Source organism: Mus caroli, unplaced genomic scaffold, assembly GCF_978045245.1.
Source record: "Mus caroli unplaced genomic scaffold, Mus_caroli_1 scaffold_3, whole genome shotgun sequence".
NCBI lineage: Eukaryota > Metazoa > Chordata > Mammalia > Rodentia > Muridae > Mus > Mus caroli.
The window spans coordinates 30,043,580-30,067,477 of record NW_028227258.1 but is presented as its reverse complement, the minus strand read 5'-3'; the positions used below and the strand labels follow the sequence as shown (position 1 = coordinate 30,067,477).

The 23,898-nt window shown below is 44.0% G+C and overlaps 1 protein-coding gene across 4 annotated transcripts in view; it reads right to left on the bottom strand.

Annotated features, from left to right (window-relative positions):
• Positions 1 to 5,639: 5,639 nt before the first annotated feature.
• Positions 5,640 to 23,898, bottom strand: part of Sec24b (SEC24 homolog B, COPII component) — a 79,619-nt gene continuing 61,360 nt past the window's right edge. For all 4 annotated transcript variants that reach the window (XM_085835524.1, XM_029475010.2, XM_021158257.3 and 1 more), the window contains 14 exons: positions 21,277 to 21,389; positions 18,434 to 18,552; positions 18,125 to 18,180; positions 17,698 to 17,904; positions 16,038 to 16,161; positions 15,497 to 15,655; positions 14,752 to 14,925; positions 13,037 to 13,147; positions 12,018 to 12,193; positions 11,360 to 11,497; positions 10,616 to 10,720; positions 9,448 to 9,540; positions 6,270 to 6,373; positions 5,640 to 6,105 (listed from right to left, as the gene is read on the bottom strand). In XM_085835524.1, the coding sequence (XP_085691650.1) occupies positions 5,991 to 6,105; positions 6,270 to 6,373; positions 9,448 to 9,540; positions 10,616 to 10,720; positions 11,360 to 11,497; positions 12,018 to 12,193; positions 13,037 to 13,147; positions 14,752 to 14,925; positions 15,497 to 15,655; positions 16,038 to 16,161; positions 17,698 to 17,904; positions 18,125 to 18,180; positions 18,434 to 18,552; positions 21,277 to 21,389 (1,794 nt within the window). In that variant the 3' untranslated portion in view covers positions 5,640 to 5,990. The remainder of the gene's footprint in view (positions 6,106 to 6,269; positions 6,374 to 9,447; positions 9,541 to 10,615; positions 10,721 to 11,359; positions 11,498 to 12,017; positions 12,194 to 13,036; positions 13,148 to 14,751; positions 14,926 to 15,496; positions 15,656 to 16,037; positions 16,162 to 17,697; positions 17,905 to 18,124; positions 18,181 to 18,433; positions 18,553 to 21,276; positions 21,390 to 23,898) is intronic.

Sequence of the window (23,898 nt, the reverse complement as noted above, 5' to 3'; positions counted from 1 at the left end):
CATTCATTTATTCTTTATAATGGACTCTGAAATAACAAAAATCCCTTTTTAATAATGAATTGGAAACGGTCACAGGACCTCCCATCCCATCCCAAGTCTGTCACGCAGTAGGAAGTTAAATCCGAGTGGAGCAGGACTATAAAGAAATTAAATACCAGGGCTGCAGGGGGTCCATTAAAAAACGAGAAAGTGGGAAATTCATTAAAAAAATGAATGAGAGTCCTCTTAACTGTACATATTACAACTTGCCCAAGGGTCAATGTGAAATGAACCGATTGTAAGTGTTGGTGGTATAACGTGAGCACAGAACCCTCCAGGAAGGGCCAGTAAGTTTTTCCAGTCATTCAATTACATTAGTATGGTTTTGTATACTCTCTCTGCCTTGGGATGGGAACTTGGGGATATGGGAAGTAGGATAAGGAGGTGGACTGCGGTGTAGCTTAATAGTTGAGTACCTACTGAACAGGTGGAAGGCCGAGGGTTCGATCCCTAGCAGTGAGAAAGGAAGGAAGGGAGGGAGGGAGGGAGGGAGGGAGGGAGGGAGGAAGGAAGGAAGGAAGGAAGGAAGGAAGGAAGGAAGGAAGGAAGGAAGGAAGGAAAGAAGGAAACCTAAGATTCAATCTGTCCCCTTAAGCAAGTTCATATGTAATAAAGAACTGAGAGGAACATACAGAAATTGCTTATTTCTAAGAACTTAAACACACAATTATGAAACTTTAGATTATTAACTTAAAACTGCGGTGTTTCTATTGCGCCTCTTAATCCACTATTACCATCAGTAAGTGTCATAAGCAAGGGAAAGGTTAGGTTACACATACTTCCATGGTTTGGTTTGGATTTATTTTTTTTTTTGCAATGTCATGATTATTTCTGAGCTATCTTAAAACCTTACTACAGAAAACCAGAAGAATAAAGTATAAATCGTGCACATAAAAGCCACCACACAGTAATCAAAATAATCTACAGCAACCGAATGGGTTCTCAGGGTAGGGTAATCATACTCGAAACAAAGCGAAGATTGCAACTGGAACCAAGGCCCCCAGCAGGGCTGCCCTCCTAGGGGGACATCCAGCATGGACCGTCCGCTGCTGGGTGACCTATGTGTGGGATGGGACCTGCATATGTGCTTCTGGGTAATCTTTAAAATTATAAATCTTCTACAGAAAACAGAATTTTGTGAAGAGCCGTCTCAGTAAAATCCTCATAAAATATCAACTACCATTTGTGCACACAGCTCTCTTAGTAATCTTCATTTATGGCAGACTCAGAATAACAAATATATCTCCTCTCATATGCAAAACCTAAGTACATAATCCTAACAATTCATTAGTTGGCAGATGAGAGAGAGTGAAGAAGAAACACAATGTGTCTACTCTCATTTAAAAATGTTTATTATTTGAGACAGGGTCTTGGTATGTGGCCCTGGCTGACCTCTTGGAACTCAATATGTACACCAGGCTGGCCTTGAACTCAAAGGCCCACCTGCCTCTGCCTCCCCAGCTGGAATTAAAAGTGTGCGCTAAAGCATCCAGTATGTTATTCTCATAAGTGAAATCTAGATTTCAGTGTGTGTGTGTGTGTGTGTGTGTGACAGGGAGGAGTGGGGGCAGAAGTGGGACTCTGGAGGGAGGATCTGTGTGTGGGAGGACGGGGAGCAAAGTGAAGGAGCGAAAATGAGCAAGGTACAATGAGGTATATTATTATATGTCATGATGAATGCTGTTATTTTGTGGGCTAGATAAAAATCCCAATAAAATGGGTGTGTGTGTGTGTTGGGGGGGGAAGAGGCTGTGAAATGGCTCGGTGGATACAGGACTTGCCACCAAGCTTGAGTACCTGACTTTGATCTAGACTCCACATGGCAGGAGAACTAACAAAAGCTGTCCTCTGACCTCTACAAGTGTGCCTCTGCATCAACAAACATTAAATCATAATTTAAAAAAAAAAAACAGTTTAGAGTCGTTGGTGGTAACTCACTTAGCTGTGTTGTAGTTAGCCTCACGGTTGCTGTGTTAAGACACTGACCAAGTGTGACTGGGAGGAAGGAAGCGCATAGCATATCAGGCTTGTTTTTCAGTTCCCTGAGGCCAGCACTGAAGCAGAGCCTACAGTGGAAAAGCTGCTTGCTGGTCGCTCTCCAGGACTTGCTCACAGCACCCATGAGCTGCTTATTCAACCCAGAACCCCTAGTCCAGATGGGTGAGCACTCACACAACAATCCTTAACCAAGAAAATGACACACACAGGCCCACAAGCCAATCCTCGCCTAAGGCGGTTCCTTAGGGAAGGGTCTACCCTTACCAGGTAGGACTAGTTTAAGTTGACACAAACTAGCTAGAACAAGTGGTTACGGGCAAGCAAGTAAGGAGTGCATTGTTCACCACTAGGTGGGGTTCCACTGTCTCATCCGAGGGCACAAGCAGCTGCGTAACCTCCTAACGCCACTTACATACACCTGTGTGCTTGCCTACTTCTTACAGCTATCATGAGGAGGAAGGAAGGGTGATGTCCAACTTTCTGGTGGGCAATATTATCCCTGAATTTGGAAATCAAAGAAGAATGAATTATAAAATACTTTCCTATCATCTTAAGTCTTTGTCTCATGTGCCAAACCAAGATTGAAAGTTTCCCTAAATGTTGACATTTGTGTGTGTTGTGTTGCGTGTGCATGCTTGTGGGAGCTGGTTCCCTCCTTTGAACCTGAGTCTAAGGGCTGAACGCAGGCTATCAGGATTAGCAGCAAGCACCTTTACCCACTGAGCCATCTCGCTGGCCCCTTTTGTCCCCCACCCCCAAGCCCCCATTTTTGGTTACTTGTATCTGGATAATATCTTTAACATTAAACTTTTTGTGCAAATACATATTTTCATCTTTTCCTTGTTTCCAAAAGCATTTTTGTGTAAATCCATGTCGAATGGAATCATGGCTTCTTTAACATACCCATTCCCCTTCTGTGCGTTTTCTGGTCTCATGACCAAAATCGTCACAATGTTCTATAGCTCTCAAGCACTGCCCGGGGAGAACTCAGCTCGGTAACTATTCACCTGTGCGTGCAGCTCCAGGTCCCATCCACAGCACCCTATGCTATCAGGGGGCAAGGTGCACTCGTAATCCTAGCACTCAAGCAAAGGCATGAGATCAGAAATTCAAGGCCACAACCCCACGGGCTACATAGTAACTTGAAGACCAATTTGAAGTACAAAAGACCCTATCTGAAAATAAAACCACGTAAAAACAAATGCCGAATGCTATTTGACACACACATGCATATATACTAATGTATACCATCCTCTCCTAAAATATGGTATGTGTTTCTGGTCAGGCCCCTGACCAGGTGGTGTACATCTGGCTTGGAGAAGCAATAGTAGATGAATATATATTAAAATTTCTCCCTGGAATTCTATTCCTTCCCCAGCATCAACACTAAGAACTGTCTCCCCCCCAGACAGGGCTTCTCTGTGTAGCCCTGGCTGTCCTGGCACTCACTCTGTAGACCAGGCTGGCCTCGAACTCAGAAATCCGCCTGCCTCTGCCTCCCAAGTGCTGGGATTAAAGGTGTGCGCCACCACTGCCCAGCATTTTTTTTTTTTTTTTTTTTTTTGAGATGGTATTAGTGTAGCCCAAGCTGGTTCAGAACTTACCATGTCACCTAGGATAACCTTGAACTCTTGCTTTCCTTACCTTCATGTCTCAAGCACTGGGATTACAGCTGCACACCCAGCTTTGGAACCTAGACAGTGTCTTGTCTGTCAGGCCTGCTACATACCAACAGAGAGTTGAGTCTCCCAGTTTCTGGGAGGCAGTGGGCACTTTCCTACTTCTCTGCTGATATTCTGGAGTCTTCCAGAGGGATCAAGTGTAATCCAAAGGTACCTTTCCGACTCACTGGCTTTAACGGCACTGCTCAGACAGCTCTCCTCCAAATACCCACTGGGTTTTAGGTCTTTGACGTGCTCTTGCCATTCAGAAGAGCCTTGTTACGAAAGGGCCTTCTGCTCCTATCTTACACAGTGCTGTCAGCCACCACACCCAGCTCTACTTGCCGGCATTCATCACACAGACTATGGATAAGACACAGTTCCCCTCTCTTCTCACCGTACGCTGTAAGCGCCCTGGACATCAATCATGCTTGTATTACACAATGACCAGACCAGTGAGACAGCTCAGTCAATCAAAAGTGCTTGATGGCCGGAGTGGATGGAGAGAACTAACTTCCAGAAGATGTCCGCACCTCCACACACTTGCTCTCGTTCATACACATATACACAATAGTACATGATAATAATATTGAACCAAAAATAATGGTGTGACAGTATTTAGTTACCCTTAAATGGCTGTGAGCTCCTGGGTGGTAACAATGGGGGGTGGGGGATACAGAGAGAAACAGTCAAGTGGGGGCCAGGGGTGGAGAGAACATTTGGTTTTGATTACAGCTCTGCCACTAATTAGGGTGAGTCACTTAAACTCACTTCCATCAGGGGAAGGGGGAGAGTGCTTTTATCTCTCTCTAAAGAAAAGAGGGAACTCCAGGGAGCTGTCTCTGGGGGCTCTGGCTATTCTCAGAGAGGAAAGGCCCATGTCTACACCCAAGTGTGCATCAGCTGATTCATCAAAGCACAGCTGCTGCCAAGGAAGCGCCTTCATCTCTTCAGGAGCCCCCTCTTCTTAGTCAGCGGCACCTTCTGTGTCCAAACACCAGAACCACAACAAAGTAAATTTTGTTCTGGAAAAAATGGAGAAAAGGGATGCAAAGCCTGAAATCAACAAAAGCCACGTGTGCCAAGAGCCTTGGTGTCCCCAACATCTACCAACAGGGACTCTCACAGAACATAAAATAAAATTCCACTCCACAATCCAATGGATCATCATCAATCTTTATAGTAAACAGCCTGCTGTGAATGACAGAATTCTTGATCAGAACAAAAATCTCTCAGAGTTCAATATGACAATCGTCAAGTCAATTAAAAAGGAAAGTCACATGTTTTTAAAAAAATTCTCATTACAAATAGGTAGGAAAAAAATCCTTAATTTAAATGAGATTTAAGATTATCCTTAGTCATTAAATGTATTCTGAAAATAACATCGTGTTTTTAGAATACAAACAGTAATTACTTGTAGTACCCACAAACTAATGACAGTGCGTTCACTCACTGATGAATGAGACTCGGTATTGCATTTTCTCCAAGCGGCAAATTTAAGATTCCTACTGTTTAAAAAATACCACCAATACCACCAAAACCAAAAAACTTCTACAAACAAACAAACCACCAAACCAACTGTCAAGCAAAATATTTTTAATTAGTAGGCTGATCATAAATAAATCCACATAAAAGATTTAACAGAATTACAAAGTCTCATGTTTCTTTTGTGGACTCAATTCATAATATGCATTAGTCAACCTCATTCCCTCACTGTGACAGAGTTGTCAGCCACCATTGCAGCACAGTTTAAGCAATTCATATTCTTAGTTACATTTTACATTTTCTTTACAAATGTAACACTTATGTACATTATATATATTTTTCTATAGTTCGTGTACTGAAGCTCTATTGTCTTTACAGGGAAATGTTAAATTCATTTCATGAACATGAGTCGTTCCTGTTAAGAAGTAATTCATACAAGTGAGTACCACAGTGCCGCTGTCCTTCAGCATCTCTCGTCAGAGTTCAAGTTCAGAATGCTAACTGTACGATGACTCTATCTAGTTCTAGAGCATGACATGTCATTCCATGGTCCTCAGGTCTGCTGGCTGGCAGAGGGGCACTGCACTGCTGCTCTCCTGAGAGGACACATGAACCGACTCCGTCTGCTGCCTCAGCGTCCTTGGAGGGGCTCTGCTGTGTCTTGTTCTCTCTTCCCCTTAATCTCTGGCCCAAGCCTCAGACAGAGTGATGTGCATCGTTCTTCTAGCAGCAAACACCTCGTGTCCAGTCCCCTGTGTGCTTCTCCGATGGCTGCGGAGGTGCTCAGCTGACCCGGCTGTGCTGATGTCACTTACAAACCTGCTGCTGGATGTGAATCAGAAACTCATAGTAGGAGAGTGCGGCTTCCGTGCGGTCTTCAAGCAAATGCTGGAAAAACTCTGTTTTGGCAGGGCTCTCATCTCTGAAAGGCAGAAAACACCATGTATCTAATATATATATATATTATTACAAAGAAAAACTATACATTGCGGGCATCACTACTCCACGGACTTGAGGAACATCCTGAGATGTGCTTCGAGGAGAAGCACAGAAGGATGAGATCACTGGAGGTTCTGGAAGACTTACTTTACCAAGTGAAGGACAGGGCTTAACGGTCGGCTGTCCCTGAGCCAAGTCACAAAGGATCGAGTTCTTTCTGATGGAAGTGTGTCTAGCTCTGGAAGATGTGTCTGGTAAAAGAAACATAATTAGAAAACACAAACACAGGGGAACCCCGAGCATACCCTTCCCTCTTCAGGCTACATTCCTTTTAGAAAACATAACAGAACAGTATTTAATCCTGCAAGCATGCACGTACATACACAATTTCCACGAATACATTCACAATGAACAGCGTTTGGGAGAAATAATTTACTGTATCATACATCATACACTGTGTGATTTAATTAGAACAGCTATCCTCAACTGGCTTACTTTCTCCTTCTCCCTCTCTCTTGGTTTTTCGAGACCTGGCTGTCCTGGAACTCACTTTGTAGACCAGGCTGGCCTCGAACTCAGAAATCCGCCTGCCTCTGCCTCCCGAGTGCTGGGATTAAAGGCGTGCGCCACCACTTCCTGGCTCTCAACTGGCTCTCTTAAGAAGTCTTAGAAACCTTTCCCATGTCATAGATACCAGGGTAGCAATGGAGCTGTGTCTCTCAGGGCCGCCAACTACAAGCCTGCACTCTGCCCAGACACCCAAAGCAGCAAGCGCATGAGTGGAACTTCAGCTGTAGAAAACAAGTGTGCTTACTGGTAAGTGTGTGGCTATTTACATGACTACTGTATTGTGCTAGACGGCCCGGCAAAGCCTGCACAGACTGGGGACTCTGACAGTTTCCCGTTTCTTCTAATGCAATACTCAAACGAAGGCAATCACTACGCTCCAACCTCACCTTAAAATTACACAGAACTTAGGGAAAAGTCACATTCCAAGAATTTCATTTTTCTTTGATTTTAAAAGATTTACTTATTTGGGGTGGTGGTGGCGGCTGGAGAGATGGCTTAGTGGTTAAGAGCACTGGCTGCTCTTCCAGGACACCGAGATTCAATTCCCAGCAGCCATTTGGCAGTTTACAATTGTCTAGCACACAAGTCCTAGGTGATCCAACACCCTGTTCTGGTCTCTGTGGGCACTAGGCAGACTTACCCATAGGTAGCCATACACAGAGACAAAACACTCACAACATAAAAATCAATACATTAATTTAAAAAGGAAAAGTTTCCTCCTTCTGCCTAGCAGGAAAAAAAGGATGTATGTATGTGTCTGGGCATTTTCCCTGCATGCACGTGTGTGCACCATGTGCGTGCAGTACACTGAGGCCAGGAGAGGGCGCTGGATCCCTTGGAACTGGAGTTACAGATACTTGTGAGCTGCTGTGTGGGTGCTGAGATCAACCTGGGTCCTCTGGAAGAGCAGGGAGTTCTCAGCCGCCCTATCTCTTTAGGCCCCATCTTGGAACTGCTGAATTATCATTTAATTCATGTCAATAACTTACATTTTTAAAAAATAAGATTTCCAGAAGTATTTTTTGTAGCTGTTTTTGAGACAGTCTTACTGTATAGCCCTAGCTGGCCTGGAACTCACTATAGCGACCGAGTTTGCACTGAGCTTGCAGGTCTGCCTATTTCTTCCTCTCAGGGGCTGGGGTTAAAGGTCTCCATCATCACCATGGACATTTATTTACTTATTTGGTTTTTTTTGTTGTTGTTGTTTTTGTTTTTTTAGTCAGGAAGTAGTTGGGTTGGCCTTAACCCCCTGATCTTCCTTCACCTATCTCTCAAATGCTGGGATTATAGATGGAGATTACCACGCCTGGCTCAGAGAGACCTCCATATTTAACAATCAATACTTGGAGCCACATTCCTAGAGAATCATCACCATGTATCAGCACCTGTGAGCCTAATTAATTCCTAATGACCCCAATGCCTTAACTTACGGCTGGTCTCAAGGAAAACAACCCACTCTGTAAACCTTATTGGGCACAATAGTGAGATGCCCACTCTACAGCCCTGTACCCTGTTAAGATGGCTCGAGACAAGACCAAGTATTTCCCCTTAATTTCTACACAATCCCACCCCTCAGTCATCCCACCCTCCCTCTGGGAACTTGCCTGCTGGCTGCCTTTGAAGCATATTTTAATGAATCCTTTCTCTGTTCATATACCTGATGAATAACATTTACAGTCACATCAGCAGCCTTCTAGATTCTGTCTCAGAGATGGCAGAAAGGCCAAGTCGTGTGGAACTCCATTAATATGGCTTATCGAGAATAGATAAAATCTTAACTAAACAGTAGACTGAGCATTGACATGGAGGGGGAGGGTAACTGGACAGAAAGGGTTTCTTTCTTGAGTGTGATGGAAATGTTTAAAATTGGACAGTGTTGCCGGAGAGGCAGGATGAAAGGAAACCAGGGGAAGACAGAGCCCTGGAGCCCGGGGCATGGCTTCTGTAGCTGGAGTCAAGATGCTCACCACAAACCAACAAAGCCTGCAGAGGAGACAGGGCTAGGCACTGTGGCTGACTCCATAATCCTCAGCTCAGGAGGCTGAGGTGGGAGGACCCTGCAGATTCAAGGCCAGCCTGCAGTATGCAGTGAGTTCCTGGTCAGCGGAACTACATGCAGAGACCCTGTCTCAACAACAACGACACCCCCCCCCCCAAACAAAACAAAAAACAACAAAACAAAAAGATCACCTCAGATATCTACACACCAAATATTCCAGGTAAACTTACGAAATGTTTATAATCAACAACAGCAAACCTACATGCACATATAAATAAGATAAAACATAGTGAGGAAACTGTTGACATAGAGTTACTTCCTCACTCAGATCGACCATTCCAGCTCCATCAATGAGGAGAGAGGACACTGGTGTGCAGACATGCAAACAAAGCAAGTGGAACAGCACACTGGCAAGTCAGGTCTGTGTGAATACGAGGAGTCTGCTAACACTCCCTCACCCGGGTTCCATCCACCAGTCTCCCACCTGTACGTAGGCACTGAAGAATGTAAGACACAGGTTCACTGAAGGGGATTCCATGGTTAAGTGTCCTTCAGGGACGCCGCTGTTTTTGCGTCACCCACACTTGTGTAACCCCGCCTTTTTGTTCCTTACATAGGCTGAATAAATTCAGTGCTCGGGAGGCTGGTTGAAGGAAACACTTGCTCTGTCTGTCGTCTACAGTGCCCTATCCCAGGTCCACAGACATCTGCTTATCTCCCCCAGGAAAGTAGCACAACACAACAAAGTGCACTGACCATTTTCTGTGGTATTGATGCAAAGTCAGGGTATCCAAGCACATTCTCTATGAAGTTACTGTCACAGCCTTTGCCAACCCAAATGTAGAAAACCTGAAACATTAAAAGGGAGGGGGCAGAACAGGACATTCAATTCCCTAAGAGAAAATCGATCACAACTGATGGGGGTTATCATACACATCATCATTACACCGTCTCACACAAAATCTAACGACGAGAAAGGAGAAGAATCAAAAGCAGCCCCCGCTGTCTTTGCTTACATTTTAAGGCTTCTTGTAATATTTTACATTCTTCCTCACTTAAGGTTTATTTATTTAGGGGCTGGAGAGATTGCTCAGTGGTTAAGAGATTCTCGGCCCTTGCAGAGGGCCTAGGTCTGCTGTCAGCATCCACATGGTGGTTCACAAGCATCCCTCTCCAGCCCCAGGGATCCAAAGCCCTTTTCTGGCCTTTCCAGGTGCCAGGCACCCATATGGTACATGGACAGATATGTGGGAAAAATACTTGTGGGCATAAAGTGAAGAATTTAATACTTCATTTATATTCTTTCTATGTGTGAGTATTTTGCCTAAATGAATGTCTGTGTACCTCTTATGTCAGTGTACCGAGGCAGATCTCCTGCAGCTGGAGTTACAGATGGCTGTGCGCTGCCCCGTGGGTGCTGGCAACCGACTCAGTGAGCCACTGTCTCTCCAGCCCTTCGTTTAGCTCCCGAAAAGGAATGTGCTGCTTTAATAAGATTGAATCCCTGGCCTTCCTTCCCATCCCCTCTCAGCTCCTGAGTTCCATGGTGTGTTCACTTGTCTTGACTACTGGGTACCCCTGCCTCCACTCCTGAGCAATGGTGACTTCTCTGACCCTCTAGCCACTGGCAGAATTTCTAGCAATGGATATAAGTTGAACTACAAAAGAAATTCTGGAGCTGCATTTGAATGTTATGATTCTGATGGTAGGAATTTCTTTTCTGACTATCTCTAACTCTGATTATTTACTACTTTATGCTAATGTGCTGTCCTACTATGGGGTCTAAAGTAAACTGAGCCCCTGTGCCAGACACAGACTCCTGGGTCACAACTGACTATACCCCTGTCTGCTAGGTGAAAACAGGGCCAGACTGGGAGCTTTGTCTGCCAGGCAGAGCAGAACCTTGGCTGGGAGTGATGCTTACTGAGCCGCAGTCCATGAGGAAAGCGCCTTCTCTGGTCAGCTTCTCTGCAGACAGCTTCTGAAGCGGTGGCTGAGGTACTACTCTGTCATTCACATGGATGGCACCCTGAAAGAAAAGGTAGAACTCAGCCAGAGAGCAGATCTGCGCTACCAACACTAAAGTACGACGCTTCCGTATCAGAGAATGAGAACCCTACTGACTGAGTACCATGGCTCCACAGTAGGAGAAAGAGGTTCAAATGGGTTCCCATTTGAAAGGTAAGAATGCCAACTGGATCCTTTGTCTCATTCACTTCCCTCCTGAGGTCACTGTTAAAAACTACCACAGCTGACTGCTACTTTTTACAACATAATACTATGCATGGAATGAATATTAAGCCCAAAGAACACAGCCTGAAGACAAGGAAGAAAAGACTACCCAGCTGTGCATTTAATTAATTACTAGATAACAGAGCTGGCTTACTGTAACTAATACTGAAACCTGGGCACATCACAAACTGCCGAGAGCTACAAAATGTGAGGGGGGGGGTCACTCGGTCACTTAGCTTTGAATCAAATATTAAAAGTAAGCCGTGCTGAGCCCCTTCCCACAGGCTGATGGCATCTGAAGGTCCTCTCACATACCCAGATCTCTAAGTCCCTATTTGAATGTTTATCTCCACAGACAAGAGCATGGAAGAACGAACCTACAAAGTTCGGCGTGACACCAAGACAAAAGCGTAACTGTGCTCGCTCACGTACACACCTCGTCTGTCAGCCTGTCTATCCTGTATAAGTTGGGATGAATCATTTTCATGAGATGCACAAGCGGCTGCGACTTCATCTGGCACATGGCATAGACACGGTCATCCAGGCGTGTGCTCGTTCCTGTTCTAAATGCTTTCTGCAAGGAAGAAGACACATGATCCAAGTGAAGCATACACGTACGAAGTGAAGAGCAAGCACACACACAGTCACTGAAAAGCTAGTCTTCAAGTCCACACTTGATTTCAAGACTCAGCTGATATTTAATAGGCAAGAAAGTAAACTAGTTTCTCTCAACTATCTTGTTCTTGCGGGGAAAAACATGAACAATCTTCAGGTTGCTGTACCTCACAATGCCCGTTAACAGGATACAACACTGGACAGAAAGAGAGTCAGTAAACCTTAGACCTTTCCCTTAACAGAGAAGGGCTGGCTTTGACCACGTCATAATTCAAACTGTTCATTCAAATGAAGGACAAAGGACATATGCTTTGACAGGGGTCAGGGTTGCCTCTGAGCACCTCCATATCCCACATTTTCCCCCAGTCTTCAAAAGTCTTAAACCGCCAAAGTACATAATCCTCTAGCTAGGAGAGCAGAGAGAGGGGAGGGAAGAGAGAGAGGGAGAGAGAGAGAGAGAGAGAGAACGAACGAACTACCTGTTTGAGAAGTGCCAAAACATAGAGTGGGAGTAGCTTAAGTGAGCTCGGTGCTGTCAGGGTGGAGCGGGGCACACTTGCCACAGCGGAGCTGTAGGCGGACAGGGGATCCACCACAGCATTCACCAGGGCATCCCTGGCATCCGACAGGCTCGATGACACTGAGCGGTCCACAGCTGCAAAGCAACCAAAGCAAGAGTGCGCTCAGCCTCTGGACTCCAGGGAGTGCTCTCTTGTAAGTGTGTGCTCACACACATGCACACATACGTGTGCAGAGTTCCTTCTACATGTTAAAATCCTGGAGGAGGAGCAGTGTGGATCAGTGATGTAACCCTTTGTGTCCTTGGTTCAATTCCTAGTGCTGCCCAGTGAGGTGGGACGACCAGGTGTCTGTCAGCAATGCTATTATAATTCTGCACCAAGTTAGTAATAATGGCTGCTTTCTAGTGTATGTGAGAAATAACAAGGTTCACTGCATGTTTATCCATGAAAGAAAACACATTAAGAACAAAACCCTCTGCAATATATTAATGCTGAAGGCTTCTTTAAGCTTCAAAGTGAAATATACTTTTCTGAGTGTAGTTCTACAGCAGCTACGCATCAAATACAGTCCAATCACCAGGCAGTAAAGTTCTCTGTCCCTGTCTTGGCAATCTGTTCTCCATAAATTTCCTTTTACTGAAGGTCACGCATTTGGAGTCACATTTGCATTTTCCTGTTCGCAGCTGAGCTGTATTCTACAGTGTGGACGTGTGGTCTACAGTGTGGACGTGGACAGTTTACATATTAGCTGAAGGGGATCCTGGTTTTTACAAACCACAATCCCCCAGTAGATTTAACCTAGGAACTAATTTTTAAATGTAAGGACAGTCTAATTCATCCTGTAATAGATAAAAATGCATTGGAATTTTTTTTAAATTGAGGGATTTCTATAGTTTAAAAAAAAAAAGTAGAAAGTCCCCAGCTTGGTTTTAGGTTAGGTAAAACATGCATTTCCCGTTTTATCATATGCTACTCACCCATGTTGGCGAGAAGGCAGACAGCGGCTTGCACATCCACTCCTGCATAAACGTCAGCGAGGGAACTTACGACTGGCAAGCACAGTGTATGCACTCGAATTCTCCGCTCGCCTAAACAAAGCAAAGCACAGCGGTCAAGCACACTAGGCTAAGAGAGAGCAAGCATCACCAGCTCACTCACACTGCTGTTCTGGCATCAGCACCAACACGCTAGAATAGAAAGGGCTGTCATCAATACGCTTTGAGCACCTTCTTTTATTGGTTTTTGGTGCTAGGAACTGCTGGGCAAGCACTATAGCACTGAGCAACACCCCCAGTCTAATTAGCATGCTTCAAATAAAATATTCTCCAGAGACTGGAAAGATGGCTCAGACCATAAGAACACTTGCTATTCTTGCAAAGGACCCAGGGTGAGTTTCCAGCACCAATATGGCAACTCACAACTGTCTGTAACTCCAGTCCTAGGAAATTAATGCACGCTTCTTGCGTCCACAGGCAACAGGCAAGCATATAGTGCACATATATACACACAGACAAGAAATTCACACATATAGGATAAAATAAATCTAAAAAAGATTCTCCAATCCTGTAAACTATGAACATATATCTTACATAGTAGTTTCTAGTTGGCTTTGATCTTTTACAAAGATTTTATTTGTAATAACTATATATATAATATATATACGTATACACACGTACGTATAAATATGTATGTATGTGTGTGTACACATACACATATATACACACATACAGGTGTGCATGTGCACACAGAGGCCAGAAGAGGGTGTTGGATCTGCTGGAGCAAGAGACACAGACAGCTGTGATCTGCTCTATGGGGTGTTGGGAACAGAACTCCAGCCTCTGGAAGCAGCAAGTGCTTTAACTGCTGAGCCACCTCTCCAGAGTTTCTAGTTTAATTGCAGAGTTTCTAGTTTCACTGTAATGTTCTTCTAAATTACACTCAACTGAGTACAGTATCACAAAGTGTACACTGTCAAGAAAGAAGTGAATTCCTTCCTTGCTGCAATTCTTCATGTTATGGAGCCCCAATGCAAAGGACGGTGGCCTCTGTGCTTGCGAGAAACATGATGATGAATATTGAATTTTCTACCAACTAAGAAAATCTCACAGCTGGTAAAATAGCTCAGCAGGTAAAGACACTTGCTGTCAAGCCTGGTGACCTGTGTTTGAGCCCTGAGACTCACTTGTGAAAGGAAGAATTGATGCCTGCCAGTCGCCTTCTGACCTCCACATGTACACTGTGGCATTCCTGCTCATGAGTACACCACACAGAGTAACTAAACATAACAAAAATCCTTGTAAGTGTGCTGTAAACAAGGCTGGGGAGATGGCTCGGTGGTTAAAAGTGATTCCAGCTCTTGCAGAGGACCTGGTGACTCCCAGCACCCATACGCTGGCTCACAAGCACTGGCAACTCTAGGACCAGGAGATCCAACCCCCTCTTTTGCCCCCCCCCCCATGAGTTTCTGTATGCATGTGGTACACATGAACTCACGCACACATAAGTAACAAATCTATTTTGAAGGTGTATTATTTAAGGATTCAAAGTGAGTTAGGAAGAGAAAGAAACAACATACAGTCACCTACAACAAATGCCATTACCCTCACGGCACAGCATGCTTTTCTCTCTCTACTAAAACGGAAGTGGAAAGAGGACCCATGGCCACAAGCCATGCCAGTTTGGAGAACATTACCTTTGCTAGATGTGTACAGCAGGGCTGTCTGAAAGCACACTAAGGAAGTATCTGTCAGGCTTTCTTCGATTGACAACTGTACTGCAAACCCAGCATCGGGATTGATGTTGGCAAGAGACAGTAAGTCGGTGGAGCGGACAAAGAAGTTCCCGTGGAATGTGTGCATTGAGAGCCCTGAGGGGAAAGGGAGTGGGCATGAGACAGCATGAGCAACACCCTCCCCGCAGCCCGAGCCGCTGGCCGATGCTCTAACTAAACAAACAAACTGACACGTTCTCTAAAGGGAGCCTACGGAGTCCACCTATATTTATATCTAGACGTACCATCACAGTCTACATGCAAGTCTAGATCAGACATAAATATAATACACAAAACTAAGAAACCGGGGCTTCCCTATATTGGGTGTAAAATGAGAGATTAGAGCCCAGAGATTATTACCCCCAAACACTTGGTACACCAACGACATTATGGCAGCTAAACCCTTTCCTGTCCTCCCCACTGTCACTCTCAAACAATTCGTCACATGCTTTCCTCCTGCTTTTCTTCAATAAACCAAAATGTTGCTCTTATCCACTTATTCTAGCTATTAAAAGGAGGTGGTCAAAGATCACTCCTAACTGTATTTCAAACAGGGTTGCTGGATCGAGCAGGAAGTCCTCTATGATAACCCATCATCACCATGGGTCTGAGCGTGCGTACTGACTGACACAGGAATGTAAGGAACACACTTTTCCCAAAGCCAGACCTTTAGTGCATCTTATTCTCATAACAGCTTCAAATCCAATCTTCCTCGTGAGGTACCGTTTTAGGTCCTTTTGTAACTTTTCTGCTTGCGAAGGATTGTGGGTAGAGTGGAAAGACGGGTAGTAGAATACGCACCCCGCAGAGTACTTGGACACGCACGCTTGAGAGAGAAAGACCCCAAGTGTTAGCCAGACAGTTACGATCATTTACTTGCTTAACAGCAGTACAGATACCAAATTATGAAAAAAAAATCTGTTATGAATAAGCCCAACACAGACAGAAGCAGTTTAAACTGTAGCCTGAAACATTCATAAAATATGGCAAACACGGAAGTTCATTGCTGAATGGCCAAGGGCTACAAAGCAGAGAGTAAGAACATTTTCTTCATGTTTACTGGCTTTAGAGTTCACTGGTAATCGTCACAAATATTGCCTATCTGATCCATCTGCCTGTCCCCCCAGTACTAAGAATGCTTCCTGAAGAGCCCAGCTTTAATTACATGTAAGAATGTTTAAGTAGGTAACATAACCACATTGTCTTACCCAGAGAAGCAAGGTCAGCATACTGTGAACTCAGAAGGAACAAATCCACTGCAGTTTGCTGCCCTGAGCAATCTAGAGCGAGCTTCTTATAAAAGTCGGTTGCAGGGCCAAGATGGTGCACCACCTAAGCCAGCAGATCATATAGAACCTTTGGTTATGCGCATAGTATATGTCTCTCTGATAACAAGGAGGATATATATTTTATTCCATTATATACCAATAGATACCAATAGCATATGGGCCCAGATTTCTAAGAGTAATAAAACCCAGTGTTTATTAAAAGGCATTACAAGGAACTATGTATGGGTCAGAGCCAACACTTTGGAAACTGAGGCAGAAAGTAATGAGTGGGATTCTCACCACCTTCACCTCTAGAAGAAAAAACAAATGTTCATGGCTCACTGCCTTAGCTATTTTATATAAACTGAATGATCAATTCTCATAACACACAATCCATATGACTTTCGATATTTATCTTTCACAGATGAGAACACCGAGCCGACTGATGGCATCAGACTGATGACAGTGAGTGCTACTGACCACTGCCGTATCCTGTCACTCAACTGGTGGGGAAGGCTGAAGGCCCTCCCTCCCCAGCCCTGACAGTCACCTGAGGAACTCCCATCACTAACTTACACAGAGATCAAAATCAAAAGGCCAAGGTGAACTGTCTGTGTGAGTGAAGATAAAGTACATTTGTTCGTGTGTAAACTAAACAATAACACCGAGATAGTGATACTGGCTTACATTTTTCTGTTCCATCTAAGTTTTATACAGGAATTGTTATTCCCCCTGCAATCTAAAGTTTACTCATAAGCACACTAAGTTATAATAGCTTAATTAAGTTTTTCACTTATATCACAGAAATGACACTGGGTGTCAACTGGCCAGATCCCTCCAGAGCTCCTGGAGACTGGACCACCAACCAAAGAGTACGCATGGAGGGACCCCTGGCTCCAGCTGCATATGTGGCAGAGGATGGCCTTGTTGGACATCAGTGGGAAGAGAGGCCCTTGGGCCTGAGGGTGTTCAATGCCCAGTGTAGGGGAATGCCAGGGCAGGAAGACAGGAGTGGGTGGGTGGGTGGGTGAGCACCCTCATAGAGGCAGGGAGAGGGGGGACGCAATAGGGGTTTTCTAAAAGGGAGACCTAGAAATGGGAAAACATTTGAAATGTAAATAAAGAAAATATACAATAAAAAATATATTAAAGAAAAAAAGAAAGAAAAGAAATGACACTGGGGACAGAAAATCAAGCCACAACTTGATCTTTAAAAAGCCAACCAACCTTTGACAAGACACTACTTTTTTTCATCTGTAAATAAAAGGATTAGGGTAGGTTTCTAAATATTAAAACAATAATTGATCTTGTTAGTGTGTGGGTATGAGTGCAAACGAGGCAACAGGAGCTGCAGGTCTGATGGGCTACAGATAGGTACCAGGGTACTACCACACCCAATGCTCATCACGTGCGCTCCTCAAATTTATGGCTGCTGAGTAAGAAGAAGAATACACCTAACCCCCAAATAAAGGAAACGTGGCTTCAATCCTTACTGGTTATTTACCACTGCTGATGAAGCAGTGAAGAGGAAACAGATGACTTGAGTTTGTGGGGAAAGAAAACACCTGTGGTTATGATCCAAACACTCAACATACAATACCTTGGTACTTGACCTCTGATTCGGATCTTCTCTGGACTGCAGAAGTCCTGCCCCCAAGGAAGGTAACTGTGTCTGAAATACAGACACGCGGCCGCCCGTGGGAGACATGAGTTTGAAGGCAGCCTGAAGTGCAGGTCCAAGGGCACTGTGTGTTTCTCTGGTATTGATGAACATATTTGGTAATGCATTCAGTAAGTCTTTTATAAGCTGAGGAAAGAGTGAAGGGTGAATTACTAAGACACCAGGACAGTTTTCTTCTCAAACATATTCCAGGATAAAGCTTGGCACCTGCATCTCTGGGCTGTGAAGGAGACTCACTAGATACCTTCTACAGTGTCTAACGGCACTGCACCAGTAAACAAAGCTTACTGGGAAACTGCTGATGCAATAAGTGTCTTGATATTTTGAGAAAACGAATGAATCTCACCTCTTTGCTTTCATACAGATTCACAAGCAGACTATCCGGCGTAGGCAGAAAAACATCTACAGGGACAGAAACACTCCATCAGCACACAGTCGGGAGAACATCACAAAGTAGCGAGGGCTGGGTCTACAAAGACACTTGCCATGCATATTGGAATTCTGCCTTAGTAAATACATATACTCCATATGCTTCATATATACACATACAACACACGCACGCACACACACGTAAAAAGTTAGAACCAAGTATTTCCAAGGTATACCAAATCATGCTCACATCACATGCCACACAGACTCCCCCGCTACCACTTACCGTCTATATCAGATACAATCAACATCTGTGGCTGGGATAACCCTTCTTGTAGATTGTAGAAGTGAATGGTGCTGTCAAAAGTCATGAATCCTATTCTTGTTCGTGAATCTCCAGGAAGCCTTGTGACAAAAATGGCAACTTGAAATTCAAAGTGTCCAGTCACATTGTTTACAAAACAATGACATAGCGCATTAGGCCGCAGAGTAGCTGCACAGAACTTCGTACAGGGGACAGGAGTATGAACCACACACAGGAAAGTGACGGGTTCAGCGTCCTGTTTTCAGGCAGGAACACTCACATTAATTTGGGCTCAGAAGGCGAACCAGCCTTCAGGGAAGAACAAACAGAACTCAAGTGGTTTCTAGAAGCTCAACATTGCATGCCGACTTTCTCCTAAGGCAGCGTTCTCAACCTTCCTAAGGCTGCACCCTTTAATACAGTCTCTCACATTATGGTGGCCCCACTGTAAAACATTGTTGTTGCTGCTTCATAACTGTAATTTTGCTACTGTTATGAATTATAACGTAAATATCTGATATGCAGGACATCTGATATGTGACCCCTGTGAAAGAGCCGTTTGACCCCACAGAGCGGTTGTACCCCACAGCCTGAAAACCACTGGCCTAAAGTGCTGGTTGTTTTGTTTTGAGACCTGGACTTCTGTCACTCAGGCTGGCCTTGAACTCATGGCTCTGCTGACTCAGGTGCTGAATTATAAAATTACAGGAGTGAGACACCACATCTTACTCTCCTACTCTTAAATAAAGATGTGCTCTTATTTTCTGTCTTAGTATCACACAGTAGTATAACACATTGCAAGTGCTGACTCCTGAAATGGAGGACTAATCTGCATATTCAGACACAGTCTCCAGGGCAGTCAACATGGGGCTGAATGCACTTCTGGGAAATACTTTTCAGGAAACACACTAACAACGTCGTTAGACTTTAAGGGGCGAATTTTAAACAAAAATTAGTTATGAACATCAAAATGATTATTATCAATCACCAGGAAGTTGTCTGTTAAAGAACTCAGTTTTCAAAACAATCCCATGGCCCCAAGAATGCAGCCCGCCTGCCACTCGCCCCTCAGCTTCCGTCATTACAGAAGTGCATTTCCAAGTGCACCCGCCCAGCTGTGTTCATGTGGTTATGTAGGGCACGATTTAGAATGCCTTAGGATATTTTTTTAATACAAATGATTCCATGGGTTATTGATGGCTCAGAGGTTAAGAGCACTTGCTGTTCCTGGGGAGACCCCAAGCTTGGTTCCCTAAACTGATAGAGGCTTATAAGATCCTAACTCTAGTTCTGGGTATCCAATGCCCTCTTCCGCTCTCCCTGCATCCCAGGCACGCATGCAGTACACAGACTGACGTGTTGCTCAGTCTAAGGCCAGTCAAAATGGAGAAGCACAGTATTCAGGGGCCAATACTGCTCAAGACTTGTCTCTAGAGATTAATATGCACTCCTTTGAGAAGTTCGGAAGTCTGATGGCATCAGTCAGCAACCAGAGTGCAGACTACTGACCTCCCCTAAGTTCTGCTAAACTGTCCCTGTAGCAGACTCTCTCAGGAGTGTCTGCAGAGCGCTGGACTTCAGGAAATGTGCTACTCCAGCGCTGGATGCTGCTCCCAGGCTAGCTCGGCCTTCACTCTCCCAGGGTCTATTTTCTGTTGGAACCAAGCAAAAATAACTATTTCCCATTCTCAGTTTTGTCCTTTTAATTTTATGCCGTCTAATCTATAAATAGTCACTTCTCACTGGAATAACCAGGGCCGTCTCCTCATACTTCCCTGAGACTAATGGAGGACATGGATTGCTGGCACAGGAGACACAATGGGAACCTGCTCCACTACTCAAGTACCTCCAGGGGCCCTGAGCCCAGGGGGAACACAGAGACTCCTTCACATCTGCTGGCAGACAAGCAGGTGAGAGTTAAGACACTATATATACTCTGCTCCAATTTCCACGAGGCAGCAGCGTGTGGCTCATGCACGGGTGGGCATGCAGAGCTCACTCTCTGGTTTCCTAACGTTTTCAGCACAAACTCAGCTCCTACCTCCCTCTCTTCAAACCAGTCTCTCACCATACAATACAGCTAGCTTGTGAAAAAATGCCTTGTACAGCCATAAACTAGAGTCTATAGATATTTGTATTTTAATTTATTAGCTTTATTCAACTGACAAAATTATATACATCATTGTACAAATGTCTGGAGATGCACCCACACTGTGGAATAAACAAAATCTAGCTAATTAATAGATACTGTCAACACCTGGCAAGAATACTTAACTCAGTATTTTCAGGAACATCCTAGCCAGTCACCAACTCAGCAACAGTTGTGAAGGCCTGATCCTTTCATCCCAACCCCCCTACCGCCCAGGCAGCCCAGCCGCTAGCCCCCCTACTTACAGATCAGCTGTGATCTATAGGTCCATCAGCCCAGATGGGACTGAAACCACACGGCAGTGCCTGCTCTGATGTCACTCGACTTAACATCCCTCAGATTTAACTATCCTGGTGACTGTCTCATCACAACTCCTGACACAGTCTCTCTGGCTCAGTGCTCAGCTTAGCCAGTCAGAGGGATAGATAAAATTCAAGTACTTTCAGAATATTACAGCATTTATTATTTTGTGAATCAGATACCACGTCAGTTATTAAAACATAACAACTCAAGAAACAGAATTCATATTTTATAAAGTTAGGTAAACATAGCAGAATCTAACAAAATTTAGCAAAAAAAAAAAACAAAACAAAACCCAAAAAACCCATAAATTTAAAAGACAACTTCAAATGTATGCACACACTTATATACCCACATATGAATAAAAAATTCTTACTTGTCCAAGTTTTCTAATAAGGACTGGCATAAAACTGTCAAATACCCAGCTTCCACTGCGTTATGAGACACATCTAAAACAAACAAGTAGACGGCGGGCTGAGGAGGCCGGAGCTGTGGGGAAGGAAGACAGTTGGTTAACAGCCACACTTCCTTTAGGTCCTGGTCACTATCGTCACTGGGTGTACTTACTGCGGATCTGCACAAAACTACATGGAACCTAATGAGAACAGCATGGCCTTCGTTATTTCTCTTGTACATTTATGTGAGATTACAACGAAAGGCAGTTGTAATGGCTAAGTATGCTAAGGGGTTTAGTTTTGTTTTATTTTTTTAAAGAATCTTGATCAATATATCTTCTAAAGTAAAACCATGATGGGTTATTGTTATATAATGCTAACCTGTTTAAATATTTATTTATTCCTAAAAAATTTATACAATTTTAAAGGTAGTTCTCATTTTTAAAATTTATTTGATTTTATTTTGTGTGCTTGAGTGTTTTTGCCTACTTCTAAGTAAACAACTCTCATGCGGTACCTTCAGAGGCTTGAAGAAGGCATTGGATCTCCAGAACTGGAGTTACAGACAGCTGTGAGCGGCCATACGGGTGCTGGGAACCAAACTCTGGTCCTCGGTAAAAGCAATAAATGCATTGATCCATTTCTCCAACCCCTAGAACTTTAATTTTTAAATTAACTTTTTACTTTTTTCTTGGTTAGGAATTAAACCTAAGGCTTTGCACATCCTAGACAGATTATTACCACTGAACCATTTTAATTTTTTTTATTTAAAAATAAAATATTGGTGGGCTGGCGAGATGGCTCAGTGGTTAAGAGCACAGACTGCTCTTCCGGAGGTCCTGAGTTCAATTCCCAGCAACCACATGGTGGCTCATGGCCATCTGTAATGGGATCCTATGCCCTCTTCTGGTGCATCTGAAGACAGTGACAATGTACTCACATACATAAAATAAATAAATACTTCTTTAAAACAAATTATTACTACTAAAAGGTAAAATAAAACGCTGAGCCTAACGAGATGGCTCAGTGGTTTCAAGCACGCTCTTCTGGTCTCAATGCACATCCACCCCCTGCCCCAACATTAAAGTCTGACAATCTGCCATCAGTATTGGCTACTAGATAACCTGATGGTGAGTCCCAAAGCTTAAGGCTAAATGTAAAGAAGGCTCCTCTGATGGTAAACAGTATAACCATTCACGGTAGTTCTCATCTATTAGAGAAACATGGTGACACATACAAGAGGAAAAGGATGCAGGTCTCAGATTACAAGACTTTATGTTTATAAACGAGTCTGGGGTAGTATATGTAAATGTGTGTATGTATATATGTATGAATGTGTGTCAATGTATGTGCATATATGAAAGTGTGTGTGAGAGCTTAAGAGTGTATGTGTGTAACTGTATATGAGTGTTAAGTGTGTATGTGTGAAAGTGTGTGACTGTTTGAGTGTGTGTGTCACTTATTGGTAGTGCTCTATCACTCTCTGTCTCTGAGCCTGGAGAGAGGCTGCTGGTCAGTAAGCCCAGTAGTTTTCCTGTTTCCAGCTCTCCCTCCTCATTACCGAGGACTGCAGCCTGTAGGTTGTGCCCAGCTTTTAGGTGAGTACCAGGAGCTGAATGCAGGTCTTCACGCTTGCACAGTGAGCACTCTTACCCTGAGCTAGCTCTCCATCCTCCAGATTAGAATATATTCTAGCACAGGAAGGGGCAAGCGGATGAGGAGTGGGTGGACAGGATATTAAATATATGTTTACTTCTGTTAGTAATCTATAAGCTCAAATTATGTGTACAGGAAGGGTTACTGAACTGAGTCACAGAAAGTAATAGAAGGGCATAAAGAGCCTTTTCTCTCCCTTTTTTGTGAGGTCCCTTATGCTGGGGAATTATACCTAGCACCTCACAAATGTGAGGCAAGAGCTTTACCACTGAGCAAGACTCGGTCCATGAAGGCTTCCTTAAAAATGTCACCCAGAGGTCATGAAATCACACAGCAAAGGTGACAGCTGATTGCACTGCACCTAGATTAAGATTCTAAGGACTCCAGAGCCAAGGGCATGCGAGTTCCAAAGCTCTGAAGAGAACTTGGTGGGTTGAGGTAGAGCCTGACATGAACGCCCCAGTTCAGGACCTCAGGCGAAGCTAATCACCAACTCTACAAAAGTGAACAAGGCAGCACCAAGAATCTACCAAGCCTCAGTTAGCTGTTCCGGCTACCTCGCTTCCCTCGCGGCTCTTCAAACGGCCAGCAACCAGAGGAAAGATGACGGATGGTGCACGTGTGCGTGTGTGCATGCATGTGCGTGCGTGTATGTGTTACTATTATTTTTAATAAAAATGAGAAAACAAAGATGAGCATTATGTAAACCTAAAACCTATTTTTAAATAGTTTGTAAAACCTAGTTTTCTAAGTAGAAAAGAACAACAGAACTTTATGGCTGAAGTTAAGAACTGAACACGGCAGCCATCTATCTCACTATCTGCACTGGAGGAGTTGTTAAAGATGCTGATAATTTTAAGACTATTGTTTTGGGCAAAACTATACACTAGTTTTCTTCTGTTTGGGTCACTTAACTGTACAGGATAGAAGTATTCATATCCCAGCTC